This window comes from Cyanistes caeruleus, chromosome 2 (assembly GCF_971803275.1).
Source record: "Cyanistes caeruleus chromosome 2, bCyaCae1.hap1.1, whole genome shotgun sequence".
In the NCBI taxonomy this organism is placed as follows: domain Eukaryota; kingdom Metazoa; phylum Chordata; class Aves; order Passeriformes; family Paridae; genus Cyanistes; species Cyanistes caeruleus.
The window spans coordinates 105727351-105747624 of record NC_141702.1 but is presented as its reverse complement, the minus strand read 5'-3'; the positions used below and the strand labels follow the sequence as shown (position 1 = coordinate 105747624).

The 20274-nt window shown below is 47.2% G+C and overlaps 1 protein-coding gene across 2 annotated transcripts in view; it reads right to left on the bottom strand.

The window, feature by feature from the left end:
- Positions 1–20274, bottom strand: part of LOC111942001 (uncharacterized) — a 235442-nt gene that overhangs the window by 114394 nt on the left and 100774 nt on the right. The window contains exon 6 of one of the 2 annotated variants that reach the window (XM_086878880.1): positions 7431–7477. The exons of the other annotated variant lie outside the window; for it this stretch is intronic. Coding sequence (XP_086735006.1) covers positions 7431–7477 — 47 coding nt within the window. The remainder of the gene's footprint in view (positions 1–7430; positions 7478–20274) is intronic. 2 annotated transcript variants of the gene reach the window in all.

Genomic DNA, 20274 nt, shown 5'->3' with positions numbered 1-20274 from the left:
TTTAATTTTCAAGTAGAAAGGATAAATTGTGTCAGTAATGGCAACACTTTTCATCCGCTGTTGAGACAGTTGCAGGCTGCCAAAGGACCGAGTCTGCAATGTGGAACTTGCTCCCGAGTTTCTTTTTCTGACAGAGACCGAGGAGGGGAGGTATCCCAGAATCATGAAGTCATGGCATGGTTTGGCTTGGAAGGCACCTGAAAAATCACATCGTTGCAACCCCCTGCTGTGGCTGGGGACCCCTTGCACTAGACCAGCTTGTCTAGAGCTCCATCCAGCCTGGCCTTGAACACTGTCAGGGACGGGGCATCCACACCTTCTCTGGGAAACCTTTTCCAAGAAAGTATTTTTTCTGAATCCCTCATCTAAACCTACTCTCTTTCAGCTTGGATCCATTCTCCCTTGTCCTTGTCCCTGTCTGCCTTTGCACAAAGTCCCTGTCCAGCTTTCTTGTAAGTTGCTGTCATGTACTGGGGTAGGCCACAGTTCAGTCAAGCCTAAGCCTAAGTCTCTTTTCCAGGCTAAAGAAGCCCATCTCAGGCTTTCCTTGCAGGAGAGGCATTGGGGTCAGAGATACAGAAAATAGGCCCTTATTTGTGGTGCTTGGCTCTGACACCCAAGAGAGCACTGAGTTTAGCACAACACCATGGAGACAGCTTTCAAAGTTAAGTGGAGAAACTGGAAATGTGAGTGTATAGGCTAGGTAGAGTTTTCTTAAGTCACTGTGTGAGAAAGTTAGGATTTAGGGTTTAAGCTATACTAGAAAACAAAAGACAGTATAGAAGATTTAGGGTGTTGTCCCTTTCTTCTTCCTTCTTCATCTTCTTCTTCTAAGAGTTTTTAGGTAATAGTGGTTGGATAAAGAAATCTGCAGTGCAGAACACAGGTGTTGGGTTATTGGGTCACTAAGAAAAATAACTTGGCATTTGATTATTGGATAAATTGACACATAAAAGACCTTGGAAAGATTCTTCACTCTCTGTTTTGCACCTTTCTATCTTAGTGTATGTAGCTCCTTGTACTCTGTATATATGTAATATAGATAAGGAAAGAATAAACAACTAAGCCTGAACACAAGAAAACAGCCTCTTTCTTGTCAGTCTCGGTCCTGGGGAACCCAGGGGAACCCAGCCATCAATGTCAGCTCCAACAGAGAGGTGCTCCAGCTCTCACATCATCTCAGAGTCCCTCCTCGGCACCTGCTCCAGCTCGTCTGTGTCCTTGCCGTCCAAGCTGCAGAGCCCAGCAGAGCTGGATTCAGCCCTGCAGGTGCAGTGTCAGTGGCATGGAGGAGACATGGCCCTGCCAGTGGCTCTGGGAGCCAGCAACTGATGCTTGGTCTCCTGCTTCCCAGCGATCTGGGGCCTTTCTGTCTGCCCTTCTCCCCGTGCCTTTCTCTGCTGCTCACCCGCTCACTTGCCCTTGGCTGTCACCTTTGGTGCTCACCCAAAGGCCATGGAAAAGCAGATAAAAACACACACCCAGAAAGTGCTCTATGATTCCAAGGACAATGTTTTGGCTACAGCATCCGTTTGCTTTCAGAGTCTTGAGAGGAAAGCTAATGTTTTTACAACTAATTTGATGCCTGAAAGTATTTGTGTTAATATCTTTTAAACTGGTTTTAAGGTCTCTACTAACTTAGGGCAGCAAGTTGTTACTAAGCCCAGACATCTTGGCTTGTGAAACACAGAAGTGGGTCTGCACAAGACTGAACTTCTGAACTTTGGGGTAAAATGACAGGTTCAGGGGGAGGTATGTGGTAGGCAGTTTGGGAAGGCTGCACCTTCCTAGTTCAGCCAAGTTTAGTTTGCACCCACCTTAGCCACTGATTGAAGCAAGAGGGCAACACGCAGCTGGGAGTTTAGGATAAAAGGAGACTGTCCCCTCTGAAACCTTGCAAGAGAAACCACTGTTGGCGTGTGTCCTGGTGGACTCTCTCTGTTTATTTGCATAAAGGACTCCTCTGTCTCCTTTTTGGATGTAAACTTCTGGCATTTGTGGATTTTCCTATAAACTGGGATCTCATCCATGATCCTTCCACCATCTGGGTCCAGCATGTGGCAAGAGAAGCTGGAGGCAGCCAGTTTTGGTGGCCAGCTGCCTTTGGTGCTGGCCAGCACCAGGCGATTGGATGGGTTCCCAAGACTGTCTAGGAAACAGATGAGAGGTGGAACAGGGAGGGTCCCTGTAGAATCAACAGGATATAGACACCCAGAGAGGATGGTAAGGGAAAGCCAAGAAGGGTCTTGGCAAATCTCACTGGGGAGTACAATTTTAGGGAGTAAAGCATGGCATGATTCCCTGGGTGGGCAACAAAAAAGTTGAAAAAGGGTTGAAAGTCGAAAAAGGGTTTCGACTATAGGGATGAGGATCCCAAAATACCTCCAAAGGGTCCTTTGGGAGAATGCTGAGATGGTTTGAACATTCTTCTGGAGGTAGTTAAGGACATGGAAGCCCAGAGGGTCAACAAGAGGTGCTGAGAAAGGGTTTCAAGAGCCCATACCCAGAGGGGCCAATATGGTGTTAGTTTGGGAAAGAGTTGATTGGAGTGTGGAGAAATATGGTTAAGGCAGACAGCAGCAGGAGTCTATGTGATAAGGAAAGAACAGTAAGGATTGGGAAGTTCTCTGCTTTATCTTCAAAATCCTCAGTATCATACAGGGCCAGCTGCAAGTCTTTTGTATTCCTTGTTTCCAAGAGAGGGAAAACAGGGAGGTATTGTTCTTAAGCCCCCACCCCTCCTCAGGACGTTATGGAGCCAGGGTGGAGGATTTGGGTTTGTCTACTTGCTACGCAGGACTTAATTGGGTTTGTCTGTGGTGAGGAGTATGGATTCTCCAGGTGTGGAAGTGCAGGTCCGGCAGCATGGGCTGGGGACCAGTGCAGGAAGTGCAGGACGAAGTTGAGGCTGTGGGGCAGCCAGCACTCAGTGCTGGGGAGTGTCTGACCCCACCACCCCTGTGGGCGGGGGCTGCTCCCCAGCCCCATGAAGTTGCAGGATGCCCCAGCCACCTGCCCGTCCCTGTGCCCTCCCAGCTGTGCCTGCCTGCTGAACTGGGCCAGCAGCTGGTTCTTTACAGAGGCTGTGGTGCTGGAAGAGCAGCCTGGGGGTATTGACAGGTGTGCTGCAATGGGGCATCAAGACACTGTGGCTGGATGTGGGAACAGATGGCAGAGTGGGGCCTTGCAGGAGTTGGATAGACATACGGAATATGAAAGATATGAAAGGAGGGATGAGGAAAAGGTAAAGGTACAGACGAGAAAAATGGCACTCTGACCCCAAGTGGGAATGAGTTAAAAAAGTGTTAAAGATGACAATATAGTATTGGCTTTTGCATTTATGCATTAGCTTTTTCCTATTATTAATCACAAAGATTTTGATATGGTACAATTTATATTTCCTTTTAACTGCTTTTTAGTATAGTATAATCTGTCAGTTTATGTATGCACTGTATAGTGTATCTAAATAGTGGTGTAGCGAATATATGATATTATAGGCCTTAACTAAACACTGTGCATTAAAATACCTCTACATAACAAAAATAAATGGTGTAAAGCAATCATGTTAACCCCCCTCCTCCACTGACTGAATTCTCCAAGTGATAAGATAACTTGCGACACAAACCAGAGCACGGGAGGACAATTAGAAAAAGTACCATGTTAAATTTAAGGAGGACATTATAAATCCTTATCAGAGGATGCAGACCTACGGGACGGAGACACTAGAAGGAATAAAATATATTAACTTAACACACAGGATATCATGCAGATAAACCAGAGTATGAAGAAACCAAACAGAAGAATTCCCATAACATCAAACAGTTGGCAAGAATGTGTGAATAATGTATGGACATTATGAATACACATGTATCTCTATAATGTAAGACTATAAAGATAACACTATTGGTGACTATTGGCGTGTTCTTTGGCTGCTTGCCAGGAGCACCCCAGCGCTGGACTTTTGTCTCTTACTTTATTTCCTATTAAACTTTTTAAAAATCCTGAAGAGTTACTCTGTTTCTCACAAAAGTTTTATTGAGAACAATAAGAAAATTCACAAAGTAAAAGGGACAGCACTGGGAAGGTGGCTGACTGCCAGAGGCTCATCCGCAAGATGGTGGCTCCTCCTTTTATACCCCTGGTGTAACATCAGCTTGATGCATATTCATTTTGATCTTACACAGTCTTGGTCCATGGCATTCTCCTCAGTGCTGACGCAGTTTTGTCACTGTGTATGGATGCTAAATCTGAACCACAGTGCCTGTACAAATTACAGGCCGCATAGCTCCTCAGGCTGCCTGAGAAAGTAGCCTGGGAAAAATATGAGAAGGAATTAAAACAATTCTCAGGGACGCTAAACAGCCTTGCAGGTGTTGTTTTGCAGTCCTCTTGTTTTCCCTTGCAGGAGAGAGTCAGGGGGGTAGTGAGCCCCTGACCAATGATGGTAATGTAGCACTTTACTAACCAGTAAGAGTTTCCTTTCTGTACTTTCCACGTATCTGTCTATAAACAGGCCTGAAGTAATAAACTAGGGGAATTCTCGTGGTGAAACTCCCTTGAGAGTTTATGTCGTTCTTTAAATAGCTGTTCCCAATCGGAACGACAACTGTGGTCCTCAGGGCCATCACTGGATGAAGTTCTGCTCCTTTTAAGGTCATGTCCCAAAGGCTTGGCCAACAACAGCCTGTCCAATGTCATCCCACACCACAACACACAAAACCATCCCCTTGGAAACCAACCTCGCAACCAGGCCACCGCAACAACATCAACCACTCCACTCCAGGTCCTCATCTCCTTTTTCAGACCAGGTATCTCCAATGCTGCCAGGGCTGTTGTTTGGAGCTGATGGTCAGTTGATGGCCCTTGGTGGCTGCTATTTTTTGTGTCTTCTTTGCTACGCACAAAGTTGAGATGTTAAACACATCGGGTCTCACCTGGTGGAACAATGCACTGGAAAGGAACTTCAGTTCCCTCACCCCCAGGGTGTAGGTTGGGCTTCATGATCTCAAAGTTTTTTTCCAGACTAGTTCATTCTGTGATTCTGGGAAAACTGACTAAAGTTATAAAAAAAATTTAAACTTGGTATATTTTCCAACACTGGGAATGAACTGTTAGTCCTCAGCCTGTTCATCTGCAGACCACAAAGTGGGGAAAAAGTGGGGTTTTGAATATTTTGAATGTCAGTCACAAACAGGAAAGGGAAAGTGGAGAAAATGGGTTTACATTTAGGTGTAACCCCCACACTGCGTTATCCCTACTGTGCCCCCAGTGAAGCAATTAAGTGAGAATAGTGCTTCTGAAGATAACAGAGTCTTTGCAAAAGACACTGGAAGTAGTACCGCCAAGAAAATTTTCAAATGTACAAAAGATCAATCCTGACTACTACAATTACTTTCTGTCTTCTGAGAATACTGCCCTGCTGTCAAGCCCTGTGGAGCTGGACAAAGCTTGGTGAATTCAGCAGCATCCAGTAGAAAATCATCTGTTTGTTTTGGGGGTTTTTCAGTTGCTTTTCATCTTCATTCGAGAAAGGAATGTACCTTTGTGCAGGAACAGGGAAGAGTGAGTGTTGAGCCAAATCAACTTCCAATAAATTGGGCCAATCTCCAAATAGTCCAAACTTGTCATCTTTTACATTGCTGAGTGCTGATTTCTACAACCTGTCTTAAAATTAACACATTTTAATCCAGCTTTCTTATTGTTTTATTTATAGATTTTTGATTCTTTTGTCCCTTGAAGTTGTGACACACACAAGAAAGTGAAGCAGCAGGTGCTGGAGGTGCTGACTTAAATGATAGCCATGTTCATGACACACAAACTTTGAAGAATTCAAGGTTTTAGACAAGCTAAGGTCTTAATTAAAAATAAGCCTTGCTAAAGCTAATTAAAATAAATAGATGGGCCTTGCTAAAATTAAAGGTAGATAAAGAGGCCTTGCTAAAATTAGAGGTTAATCACTGGCTAATAACAAATTGTCAACTTTATGCTTGTTCAGCTGGGCTTATCATGAGAAACAAAGAATCTGGTGAGGAACTTCAAGAACATAAGACAATTGCAAATTAGAAACCCATTGAAGACATGGAACTAGGAGCCCAGCCAAGGGTCCATTTGTCACTTTGCATTAAAAAGGTAGAAAGGTCAGAACGAGGAAGAGCCATATCCCTTCCTCCCTTTTGTGACCCCTGCTCATAAAAAGACCACCGACCCATTTCAAGGAACAAACAAGCATGTTTAATTGCTTTTCCCTAATTAGCATAGGAAGCAGAGAGTGGGTGGCACCTGAGTTATGAATATGTATTTGCATTCAATACTTTTGTAAATAAAAAGCCTGTATTCACCTGTATTCGGGATCATGTGTATTAGGGGGTGACCCAACACACTGGCCCAGCACTGCTAATAAACATACACTCTGTAACCCTGAAACGGTTAAAGAGTCCTTGTCCGTCTCAGCTGGATACTGATACTGGATCATATCCATATTTTGGTAAATCATTCAGAGATGGTTTAAAAGCAGTGCTGATCTGTGTGGTAGAAGAAGTGACCAACAAGCTGCACTCAAAGCACTCAGTGATTTCTGCTGCAGCTGTGAAAGCAATGGAAGTGTTGAAAATTGTAAAAAGTTTATTTTTTTTTTTTAAATTTTAGTCAGTTTTGTTTACTTATGAGCCAGGGGAAGGGAACTGAAGTTTCTTGTCAGGGGACTGGTCTACCAGGCAAGCTCTGATGAACTTAACATCTCAGCAGAATGGGAGTAGCACAGAAGATACACAAAAGATGACAACCATTCACAACCATGAAGGAACATCAGCTCCAGACATCACCCCTTGCAGGGTCCAGTCCGGGTTTTCCAAATTACCGACTCCATTCCGGACTCTGAGGGAATCCAGTCCGGGTTTTCCAAATTACCGACTCCATTCCGGACTCCGGGGGAATCCAGTCCGGGTTTTCCAAATTACCGACTCCATTCCGGACTCCGGGGGAATCCGGTCCGGGTTTTCCAAATTACCGACTCCATTCCGGACTCCGGAAAAATCCAGTCCGGGTTTTCCAAATTACCGACTTCATTCCGGACTCTGGGGGAATCCGGTCCGGGTTTTCCAAATTACCGACTCCATTCCGGACTCCGGGAAAAATCCGGTCCGGGTTTTCCAAATTACCGACTCCATTCCGGACTCTGGGGGAATCCGGTCCGGGTTTTCCAAATTACCGACTCCATTCCGGACTCCGGGGGAATCCAGTCCGGGTTTTCCAAATTACCGACTCCATTCCGGACTCCGGGAAAAATCCGGACCGGGTTTTCCAAATTACCGACTCCATTCCGGACTCCGGAAAACTCCAGTCCGGGTTTTCCAAATTTCTTTCTTGGCAAAATGTCACTTCTGTGTCAAAATTCTTAAGGTCATTTGAGGACAGACATGTCCTGTACCTACCTCCTTCTTCAGAGTCGTCATCTTCACTTCTGCTGCTGGGTGTGGACCTTGAGAAAACGGAAGGCAAAAGAACAGATGAGGAGGAAGAAAGAGAAGGGAGGGAATGTGTGAAGCATGAAAGGTGGCAACCCTTCTTAGCTTGGTCACTCTGATGAAGGAGGAAATGCAACACAGAAACTAAACAAGATGCAAAGCTGATTCATTGTCCTTAAGCTCTCAGTTGCTGGAGTCAGACAGAGCTGGCCAAGCTCCGGCTGAAACACAGCAGTCATTCTTCAACTTGCATCATAACCCCCCAGTTCTGCTGTCTCTCCTTTTGGAGCCAAGTGGCTCCTACAGCCTCTCTGAAGCAGCAAGAGCTGCTGAGCTGAGACACGAGTCTCTATGGAGGGCAGCTGCTTTTGTACTGCTGCAAAGCTTGACTTTGCCTGTTTGTGCCTTACACTGGTGACAGTCTCGTGCTCCATGTGGTCAGAGCACTGCTGTGTCCTGAGAATGATGTTACACCTCCTTAATCTTTCAAGAAAAAACAGGCTTTTTCACACATAGCATCTATGGAAGGATATTCAGATTGCACTTTAAAAGTCCTACAGAAGATTTTCAATGTGAATGATAATTGGATGACCCCTCCTTTTTTGTTATCACTCAGACAAGCTTGACAGCTACATTTTCTCACACTTCTCCAAGCCAATATCTTTCCATCAGCTACAGTCCTGTACCTCTTCTCCAGCACCTTGCTCTTTTTGATCTGAAGCCCAGATTGAAATATTAAACATCAATTGGGTTATGCAGCTGTACCCCATAACATCTCTGGGATCTCATTTCACAGTCGAGGCCCAGCACAGAGAATTTGCACCTTAGGTTTACTTTGGGATCCCTTTTCTTTCAAACAGTTGGCAACACACAATGATCTCCAGAATCTGACAGTTACATTAATGAAGTAATTGATTCTCAAAGCTAGTTTTCATCGCCCATTTTCTGTAACTCCCACTTAGTTCTGTGTTGGGGATTGTCAGTATATTTAAAAAAAAAATTATTTTAGAAGTGTTGGCACATGAACTATGGCACCTGACTTTAAAGCAATGAGCACTGGAATTTGCAGACACCTTAACAATTGCCAATATTTGTCCAATCATATTCTTGTGGCTGCAGAAGTTGACAGTGAAGGATCACAGTATTCAAAGATCTGCAGCATCCAGACCCATGCAATACAGTTCCCAAATGACACCACAAACATTACAGAGGGAATCAACAGCCAGGTCCAGAAGAGGACCTGTCTTGAGGAGCTTTTCAGCCCTGCCTCCTCTTCCCCACCACCACCTCTGATCTTGGGCCATATGGTGCTGGGTTTGACATTGGGCTGGATCACCACAGATAGGGCCAAATGCTGAATACACAGAGGTTTGCCTAAATACATGGGAGAGCTGACTGTGCAAAATAACCTCACGAGATGGGAAGAGCGAGGTGAACAGCACACTGGAGCAGCAGACACCTTGGCTTACCTCATCTCCTGGGACTCTTGCACATCCAGCTGCAGAGAGCTTTGCAGAGACCCTGCAGCACTGCAAACATCGGGACTTACTGCCCTGCGTATCGGGGGGATCAAAGGCAGTCCCAGTGACCCCTTCTTCTTATCCCCTTCAGTGGGATACAGCAAGGAAGCCTGCAAAGAGTAGAACACAGTGCTCACATCGAGCATCCAGTCTTCTCCCCATTCATGCCTCAAGACATTTAGCCATGTTCTTCACTGGGACCTGGCAAAAGAACAGAAATCAGACTGATGGAACAGCCTGGCCCAGGATTGGGAATGCAAAGGGAAGTGCTGAGGGAGAACCCAGAAACCCTTCAAAGTCCTCTCCTGCTATTGTTACACACTGAAAATGTGAAGTCTGCACCACACACCCATTGCAAAGACATCCTGAAGCTCAGTGTCCAGCTGAGCTCTTCCTTGGCTCAGCTGCTTCCCTGGGCTCACTTCACAGGGAAAGCTCTCCAAGCTCTGCCGGCAGCACATCGACTGAAAATCTCCCACACAGGACATAGCTTGGTCTCCTTACCTTACACCTTTTTCCCTTTGACTTCAGCTCCTCTCTTTCTCTGGTGTCTTCCTCATAGCCACTGCCATTTTTCCCACTCTCCTTCTCAACTCTGCACATTTCTCTTCTGTTGGAAGACTGAGAGTTTTTCCAGCTGGGAGGCAACGGCTCGGAGGGAAGGAGCATAGAAGGAGGTAGCCGGAAAGAATTGGAAAAAATGAACCTAGTCAGCCCTGCCAAGAAGAAACAAAAAATGTTACTGAGGCAGCAAAGCAAACTTAAAGCATCAGAAGCTCCATATTTTGTGGGAGAGACTCCTTCAAAACTCCTAAATAGCTGCACAAGTTGACATTTCCAGGCATGAAGACCCTTGAAGCACTCCAGAGGAAAAGCCCTGTCCCGCTTGCACAGAGCTACCACAGGAACAGCCTGGCCTCTGGGCTGGCCTGGGACAGCAGGGAGCCCAGAGCCCTGGGCTTTGCAGCCATGGCTCAGCTGCACATGCAGCCTCCTGCTCCTGTCCCTGCCCCACAGCTGAGCAGCCCTACAGCTGCACGGGGCACTGGCAGCAGCACAGCTCAATGCAGGGGGCACACACAGGGCAGAACTGTTCCCTGGGGATGTGCACAGGCTCTCTAGGCTGGCACAAGACCCTTCTTCCTGCCAAAGAGTGGCCCAGCCCCTCCCCGCACCTGTGTGTGAGGCTGAGCCCTGCTCAGCCTTCGTCTTGTCCTCAATCCGGTGTTGCTTCAGGCCCCTCATGCTTTGACTAAGTAGGACCAGAGGCAAAACTTAGAAATAGATCCTTGTTTGCATTCAGGTTGGTGGTTAAGAAGCTTGTGTCTCTCTCCCGGCAGTGCTTGTGGAATGGGTTTATCCCAGGAGCCCTGAAGTCGTCCAGCGCTACGCCCTGCCCGTGCTCTGGTCCTTCCTGGGGAACAAGGCGCTGCCCGTGCGAAGCGCCAATGTCCGCACTGTGGTCACCAAGCTTGCCTCTGCCCTCTACAAGGTGATGGGCACCAAGCTGAGGAAGTGTGCTGCCAGCCAGCCTCCACATGTGCGGCAAAACCTCTCCAGCATCTTGGGCTGGTGAGGGACTGATGCTCTCCAGGAAGATGACGAAGAGCTGAGTTGGAAACCTGCGGACATGACTTTGTAGCTGTGCCAACAACGACAAAATACTGAGGAAGGGTTTGCATCCGCCTCCGCTCTCTCCACTGCCCTTCCTAGTCAAGGCATGGGGGGCCTGAAGCAACTCCGGATGGAGGACAAGATGAAGGCTGAGCAGGGCTCAGCCTCTCACAGGTGAGGGAGGATCTGGGCTGCTCTCTGGCAGGAGGAAGGGTCTTGTGCCAGCCTAGAGAGCCTGTGCACATCCCCAGGGAACAGTTCTGCCCTGCATGTGCCCCCTGCAATGAGCTGTGCTGCTGCCAGTGCCCCGTGCAGCTGTAGGGCTGCTCAGCTGTGGGGCAGGGACAGGAGCAGGAGGCTGCATGTGCAGCTGAGCCATGGCTGCAAAGCCCAGGGCTCTGGGCTCCCTGCTGTCCCAGGCCAGCCCAGAGGCCAGGCTGTTCCTGTGGTAGCTCTGTGCAAGTGGGGCAGGGTGTCCCCTGGCCTGCCTCAAGTGGCTGCAGGCAGGAGCATGTTTCCCTGTGCAGCTATTTAGAAGTTTGCAGGAATCTGTCCCATGATATATGGAGCTTCAGATGCTTTAGGTTTGCACTGCATTCTCTGTTACACTTTGTGTTTCCATTTTGCAGACCTGACAGGCTCCTCTCATGCCAAGAAATTTTCTCTGCATACTTCATGTGTGCTCTTACCTACAAAGTCCTTGCCTCCCATCCAGAAGAGCCCTCTTTCTTCGGAGCTCAGGAAGAAGCTTCTGCCTCTCCGAACCTGGTTGATGAATAGGTTTAATGGCTTAGGCTTTAGAGTTAGGGATGTAGGATATAGTATAGGGATAGTAGTGTAGTATAGGGATATAGTATAGTAGGGATGAAGTGTTCTGATATTTTAATGTACATTTGAGGATACATTTTGATTGTAGTTTTTAAATTGTGATGACGTATTTTAATTCTTTATATATATTTTTGTAGATACAGTGGCTTTTTTTAATGTTATATAAGTTAAATTTTTAAAAAAACAAGCAGAGAATGTGAGACTAGGACCTGCTAGGCTAGAGGAGATGTGCTGAGGTTATCAGAGTACAGCTCACTTGATGTCCCAGTGACTCACCACGTCCTTTCCTCGCTGGGCCTCTCACCTTTGAGACTGGCTCTGAGAGCAATGGGGGGTAGAAGAAGCACGCAGCTTGTGTTGAAAGAAAACTCACCCCCCCTGCCTCCTGCTCCTGGATTGTGCTCTCTGCAGCACGGAGAGACAGCGGGACAGAGCTTCTCTTTGGCTTTTAGTTAGTTTCAGTTAGCTGAGGCAGAGGAGTTCCCTGGAACTTTTATTCTTTTTCTCCTGGATCTGTACAAATCTGCTTTGGACTGAAAAACACCCAGACAAACCCCAGGAGCTCAAGCCCTTGGCCCACCGGGGCCTGGGCCTCAGCACTATCCATCACCAAAAGGACTGAGAAGAACATGAGCAATCCGAACTACACCACATGGAAAAGGACTTTTCTTCCTAGATTCGCCATCCCATAGAACAACGAGACGTTTTATTGTTTAATATTACTCAATTTCTGTTAAATAAACATCTTTTTCCACTTCTCTCCAAGGCAATTATTTTTCCCAGACCAGTTGGGGGGAGGGGTCATTTGAATTTTTTTCCCTGGGGAAACCCCCATTTGGAGCTTTTTGCCCCCAAATTTGCCCTAAACTAGGACAGGGGACAATAGACCCAAAAGATCCTGTGTAGTCAAAAGTTTTCTACCTGCATGTAATCTGTGCTCACAAAAGGCCTGAGCAAAGAAACAAAGAGAAGTGTGCCCAAATCCCAAAGCTTTGCCCCTTTGCAAGCTCACACCGATCTGGCTCAGAGGTGTCTTCAATCACAATTTCATAGGTAAGAAGAGCATGTGGGAAAAGATGCACTGCTTTGGAAAAGTCATCTGTATGTATATTTATCCAGGACAGCAGTTCAGCAGTGTTGTTTGCTACTTGTTTGCAGAAGGATGAGTGGATGTGAGGCCAACAACCAGTGATGAGGGTTCCTCAAATCTGTCTGTACTCCTGGGTGCCATTCAGCCCAGAGCTATGGGATAATCCCAAAGTGCATCTCACACACGTTCTGCCTCCAAGAAAAGCTTGGCCTTACTTCCTAGAGTCAAAGAAATAGAAGAGTAATAAAATGGGCAATTAAACTTGTCACTTTAGAATGACTCTCCTGCTTTTCAGTGTCAACCGAGGTTGTACCTAATGCTCCCACAGCTTGTTACAAACAAGTGTTTGAGATTGCTTAAAAGTTTTCCAGCAAGGTTATTGGTAAAAACCAGATTGAATATGAAACAACAGCTCAACAAAATTCATTGGCAACATTCACACTCTTACTTACAAATCAGTTAAGGTAAGGAAAACAAGGAAAAAAGCAACCAACAAAATGCAGTCAATGAAACCAGAAATGAACCAAGAACTATCTTTGTGTGTGTGTTTAGGTGTGTTTGACAAAGGAACATAAGGGACAAGGATAAAAAGGAATATGGCCTAAAAGCTTAACAGCACTCAAGCTTAACAGTAGTTAAACTGCAGCCTCCAGGAGTGGGGGTATCGGCCCAGGATCCATTGCTGATGGGCGATCCTGCGAGTGCAGCAAGCGTGAGAGCTCGCTGGCTCTGAGAGGCCCCACTCCGAGGGCGGTTGCTGCTGGCAGCCCCTGTGGTCCAGGAGAGCTCCAAGGGCCTCCTTTGGACCGCTGTTCATGGGCCACAAGAGAGTGGGCCTCAGTCATAAAATGCTTCATCGTGGCCGCACTTTGGGTCAGCACCCGGCCTTTGAAAGTGTGAGAAGAAGGATGTTATGCCATTCAGGCAAGAAAAGTAATTTCCAAGGCTGTTCATAGAAAACCCCAGGAGCTCGTTAGACAGCACAAGTTCCTGGTGGCGCTCAGTGTTTCTGATAAGCTCAAGAGGAGCTGAGCCCAGGGGCTGTTCAGCAAGGCCAAGGACTAACCAGCGTTTCTCAGGTCACAGTGTGGCCTGACAAGGCTGGGGGGATTCACCACCACAATCTGAAGCATGAAGTTTTGATGTAGGCTAAAAAGCCGTGGCCCAGTGGAAGTGGGCTGTTTCCTCAGGCCTGTGGGAGAATCACTGTGCAGATCCTTGTGCTACTGATTCCATCTCTCCCCACTTTTCCAAGTTCTTGGAGGCAAGGTCACTTAGGTTAGACACACAGATCACAAGAAGTGCTCTTCTGTTCTTCTGCACAATGAATTAAAGTGAGATTACATGTCGTTGTCAGAGCAGACACGACACAAAGAAACTCCTTCCAAGTTTTTTAATTGTGCCCATACATAGCATTTTTATTGCCTTCTGACCTCACAATGCATCCCATCTCATTGGCCATCATCACACCACCCCTCAAGTCCATTGGTCTAACCACTGTTTTGAGCAAGCATCCCCAAAAATCAAAAATACAGATAAATCCTGGTTTTCCATGGTGTTTTTTGCAGCATAGATGTTCTTTGTTTCCTTCTACCTTTATCTTCATTCTCTTCTTCTCATGGACACACAGGAATCTTGCTGGCTTCCTCTTTCTGTCAACTCCTTATTCTGACCCCCAGCCCACCGTGGGGCCTGTCCACAATTACACATCCAAAATAGTGTACTTGTATGGGCAAACTGACTGATGTGAGGAATTTCTGGAGCACCAAACTTTTTTCCTCAAATATTAACTGTGTGAGGCATGGAGCACAGAGAAAGGATTTAATGGCAAAAGCATCGCCCATGCAATGATCTTTTGACAAATTCTGCCCTGAGCTTTCCTTAGGAGGATCTGAAAGGCTCCATGTCCCTAGCAAAAGCTCCTGCAATGGCTGCACGCCAGCAGAGCAGGGCTCTCAGCTGTGAAACAAGTGCTGCCACAAGCAGCAGCTTGGCCAGGGCAGCAAATCAAGAGGTGGAAAGGAGCTGATCTGAAGGCCAAACCTCCTCAGCTCCTTCTAAAGGGGCTGCAACAGTTCCTCATTTCCAGTGAGGTGGAGTGCTGGACACCACAGCTCCCTGTGAGGACTGGACACAAGGTTGCTCCCGCTGAGTGCTGTGATGGTTTCTGCAGGAGCTGTGGGCTCCGGAGTGTGCCAGACACAAGGAGGAGAGAAGGAGCCAAGTGCACTGACACACCTTTGCCTTGAGCATAACCCGGCCTTGCCCAAACACACTGAAAGCTTTCCCCTTTGGCCCATGGCTGGAAACGTCAGGTCAGCTGTGTGAGGGATAAGAAATAATGTTTTCCTTCGGCCATGGTAGGTAGCCATAGGAAGGAGAGCTCACGTCAGGCAGGCAAAGAGGTGAGGAGCAGCAGGCCGGTGTCGTTCCGATTGGGAACGGCTAGAAAGAACGACATAAACTCTCAAGGGAGTTTCAACACGAGAATTCTCTAGTTTATTGCTTCAGACTTGTCTTATAGACAGATACGTGGAAAGTACAGAAAGGAAACTCTTATTGGTTAACAAAGTGCTACATTACCATCATTGGTCAGGGGCACTCATCACCCCTCTGGCCTTCTCCTGCAAGAGGAAACAAGACTGCAAAACAACACCTGCAAGGCTGTTCAGTGTCCCTGAGAATTGTTTTGAAATCCTTCTCATATTTTTCCCAGGCTGCTTTCTCAGGCAGCCTGAGGAGCCATGCGGCCTGTAATTTGTACAGGCACTGTGGCTCAGATTTAGCATCCATAGGCCGGGCCTGGTGAGTGTGGGCGGGAGGAAAAGGGCAGTGAAGCCAGGCTTGTTACCGGGCGGAGAAAGGGGAAGGGAAAGGAGGTGTTGGTTGGAGCCTGGTAGGCGGCCGGAAAGAAGGGAAGTTCCTGAGTAGCAGCCGGGGGGAAAGGGGACAGGCACCCCCGCGGGCCCGGGCAGTGCATAAAGGTTTGTGCATTTGAGGGGAGGTGTGCCTTGTCAGCAGAATGCACCCGGCTCAGCTGACTCGTTTATATTCATAAAGAGTTTTGCTTAGATGGCTTTCTCCTCTTTCACCTTTACCGGTGAGTGAGTATTTCTCACAGCTGCTTGACAAGTTGGATTGTTGTCAGAGATATTCCCTCAGAAATATGAGGGCTGTCTTCCTCTGGGCCTTCCTCTCAGCAGCTTTGGCGTTGCTGTGTGAAGCCATCGCAGGGGACTCCTAAAATATGATTGCTGGCCAGGCATTTTCTGCTAGGAGAGCCCTGCATACTGTTCCACACACCTTTCAGAAAGGCCATGAAACCAACTCCAAACACTCTACCTCCTACAGCAACTTGTCACAAAGGGCTGCCAAAATCCAGGACAGCTGCAAGTGAGTGTCAGAAGACTTTTGCCTTCTTCCTGTCAGCAGAATTCTCAATGATCTGATGCAGTTATATTCAAAAATAACATGGGATCTGAGTTTTTTCTATTAAACTCTTTCATGATGAGTAACAAACCTTGGAAGCATGAGATGCAAGGCTGACATACAAAAGCATGAGCATGTCTTCCACAGTGAGCAGTTTAATTGTCCATTTTATTACTCTAATATTTATTCCGCACTAAGAAGCAAATCCAAGCTTTTCTTGGAGGCCAAACGTGCATGGTATACACTACAGTCCCTCGCAGGATCACCAGGGTGGGCAGGGACAAAGCAGGCAATCTGTGTCATTGTGAACCACAACAGAGCTACATCCCAATGTGGGTTTAAGTAGCACGGTATTTTCAAGAGCTCCTTTCCTGCAGGAGATACAAACAGGTGGTACCAAATTATCTTCATGCAAGCATGCACTAAAGAACTGATTCTGCTATCCCAATGAAGAACCTACACGAAGAGCCTATAATGTCTATAATGTAGAGCCTTCCAGGAGGCTGCTCTGCAGAAACTCTGATGGGCCTGTGTCCCTTCATGCCAACAGCAAAGCTATTCACTTGGGAAGTCAAATGGGGCCCAAGCAAACTCTAAAAGCCCCTTGGCTCTGAATTCTAGCAAAGCTGTAGTCCAGGACTTCCTCTTCAGACAAGCAGCACAGAGCCAAGGGCTCCTGGGACCTTTGGGAAATGCTGATGCACATTCAAGCCTGTTGGGGCACTGGTGTGTAAGGACTGCAGCTCCACAGCTTCTGGTGGATGTCAGCTGCAGCATTCCACAGACAACAAGAGCTGTCAGGGCTCTCAGCATTCTCTTGTGTGGCAGAGGCAGAGACACATCTGAGGAGAGTCCATGTCAAGGGTCAGCCTTACCTAAATGAGAAATGGATTCTTCCAGCGCTTTCACAGCTGCAGAATGAACCCCGGGATCCTTTGAATTCAAGTTGTTTGTAATTCCTTCCACCAAATGGATGATCACCGGGCTCAAGGCATTTTCCAGGATGCCAATGATTTCTGCCAGCACGTCCAGCGCTTTCTGCTTCACTTTCTTGTGGCTGATAGATATTCTCAAAACAATAATAATGTTGATATGGACTCAGAGGAAGCTGTAGAGGTTGTCCACGGCTTGTGGCACTCCTTGAAACACTTGCCTTCTTTCTGTGGTTTGTTGATGCAGATTCAGAGGAAGGTGTAGAGGCTGCTTGGTGTTTGTCACACTCCATGAACGCCTTGCTTTCTTCCTCTGTATTGTTTCAGACTCGGAAGATGCTGTAGAGGCTTCCCAGGGCTTTTCCCTGGCTTTAACCCATCTTTTAGCGTGCCTATGATCTCAGGCCAACAGGTCCGGTGCCTTCTGCTTCACTTTCTTAGGAGTATCACCAAATCTCAGGACAAAAATAATGTTGATATGGACTTGAGGAAGCTGTGGAGGCTGTCCAGGAGCAGTTGCATGCCCTGAAACCCTTATCATCTTTCACTGGGTTGTTGATGCTGTGTCAGATGAAGCTGTAGAGTGTGAACAGAGCATGTCACACTCAATGAACTCCTTGCCTTCTTCTTCTGAGTTGTTGATAGGTATTCAGGATACAGATCAGGTAAAAGGGACAAAGTGAGTGGGGTAAATGCACACCTTGACAATCAACCCATCTACTGGGTGAGGCATTCACCACCAGAGAGCAGCCCAGCTCCTGCCTCACTTCTTTGTGAGGCTGAGCCTTGCTCGGCCTTCACCTTGTCCTCTTTCCTGGCAGTGACCCTGGGGACAGCGCTGCTCCGCTGCCTCTGCCAGGGCTCCTGGGCCAAGGCCCCTGAACAGACCAGGAACGAAGCCTCCATTGGCAAGGCCGGGGTTCCACACATCAGCCTTGCAGCCAGGCAGGGAGAGAAGCTGCCTGGATGGGGAGGCTGCACAAATCCCTTCCTACACAAGGGAGGGTTAGTTTTCATCTGGGTTAGTGTTGCACGCTCAGAAGATGCTGTGGAGTCTGCTCAGGGTTTGTTGCACATCATGAACCCCTTGAATTCTTCACCTTAGTTGTTGATATGGACTTTTAAGCTTATGATGTGTTCAAGCATCTCAAAGCATGGTGTATAGTTGAAATGTTTTTCATAGACATAATTAAAGTTGCTTTCAACATTAAATCTTTATGCTCATTGCCTCACAGAGTAATATTTGAGGAAGAAAGTTTGGTGCTTCAGAAATTCCTTGAATCAGACAGTTTGACAGTAGGGCAACACAGATTTAGCATATGTAATCTTACATGTATTAGTTGTGCAGTAAAATAGAGGAACACTTCTTGTAGGCTGTGTATCTAACCTAAGTGACCTTGCCTCCAAGAACTTAGAAAAATGGGGAGAGATGGAATCAGTAGCAAGAGGAGCTGCACAGTGATTTGCCTGCAGGCCTGAGGTCTCTGTTTTGATTTACTGGGTGCTAATGATCCTAAGAAGCTGGGAATTCCAGAGGATTCATTTCCATTTGATGACACCAGCAGGTTTTCTGCAATCCAGGGCTCCCCCAGACTGCAGGCATATTGCTTTGCCACGGTCATTCCAGCTGCAGGGGTTTCATTGCAAGCGAGAAAGGGGTACCTAGCTTTACTTTTGGTGTTTTCCATATCATTTAGCTGGCCTCCATTAGGTTCTGTGCGCTGAATTTCGGCAACTAAGCCTTTAGGCACCAAGAGGGGAGGTGCCATAAGTAATGCCCTTCCTGGTGCCACTGTACAACAGGCTAGTTTGGAGGTAGAACTGCCTGGGAGAGGGAAAAAATGGAGGCATGTGGAAGCTGGCTTTGTGTTATAGGTAAGCCAATGGCAGAGGCAGCTACAGGATGCACTAATTTCTGGTATTTAACTTTCCCTTGGTCATTTTTAATACCTTAGGCAAGAGGGCATGGTCCTCCTCATTTAGGAGATGAACTTAACCAGCCAAGAATTGCCATTGAGATATTTCCTAGCTATTGTTCCTATGAAATGAGACCCAGGAAGACAGACCTGACTCCGTGCTTTCTGTATGAGTCCCACTGACAATGGGTCCCACAGAGAGCTCTGGCTGGAACACAGGAGAGCGGGAGAGTTTATCGTCTTTGGAGAAAGGGGCAGGCAACTCGGGAGGACTCTAAGGATGTTGCGAGGATTTGCAGGGACAACAAAATTCGAAGGGACAAAGCCCAAGTTTAATCTGGCTACAGCAGTGAAATCATAGAATCCCAGGATGATTTAGTTTGGAAAGGACCTGAAAGATTGTCTACTCCCAAACCCCTGGATGTGGGCAGGGGCACCTTCCACTAGGCCAGGTTGCTCAGGACCCCATCCAAACTGGCCTTGAATGCTTCCAAGCTTGGGGCATCCACAGCTTCTCTGGGTAACCTGTTCTCAGTGCCTCACCAGCCTCACAGGAAAGAATTTCTTCCTAGAAACTTGCAACTTAGAGTAAAACTATTTCTGCATCAGCAACAAAAGGAGGGCTAAGGAGAATTTCTGTCTTCTGTTGGATGTGGGGGGAAACATAGAACAAAGGATGAGGAAAAGACTGAAGTACTTAATGCACTCTTTCCTAGGTAAAAACAGTCAGTATGGGCAGGCCCAGGGAGTGGTGGAATTCAATGGAATTAAATCCAGCTGGTGCCTGGTGACAAGTGGTATTCTCCAGGGCTCAGCACTGGGGCCAGTTGTGTTCATATCTTTATCAGTGATGTGGAGGAGAGGATCAGGGGCACCTCAGGCAGTTTGCAGACGACACCAAGCTGGGTGGGGTTGTTGATCTGCTGGAGTGTAGGAAGTCTCTGCAGAGAGATCTGGACAGGCTGGATCATGAGCTGAGGCCACTTGTTTGAGGTTCAACAAGGTGAAGTGCCTTGTCCTGCTCTTGGGCCACAACAACCCCATGGAAGTCTAGAGGCTGGGGGCAGCGTGGCTGGGAAGCCGCCCAGCAGAAAAGGACCTGGGGGTGCTGGTTGGCAGTGGCTGAAGGTGAGCCTGTGCATGCCCAGGTGGCCAAGAAGGCCAATAGCATCCCTTCCTGGGATATGCTGCAGTGGTGGCCTTGGCAGGGTTAGCGGTCTCAGGTTATTGGGGGGGGACTCATTATGATCTTCAAAGTCTTTTCCAGTGGAAGCAGTTCTGCAATTCTAAACCTCCACTCCTTGTTTTGAAGGATGCAGTCCCAAATAGATCCACATTTGGGTTTTTAAGGAATTTAGCATCCACCTTTCCTTGAAAGTAATAGGAATCAGGCTTTAGATGCTCTTGAAACACCTTTATTCCTTGATCTAAAGCTGTGTGTTTGAATTGAGGTGCTTTTGTATAAAAAGGTAGGACCATAGG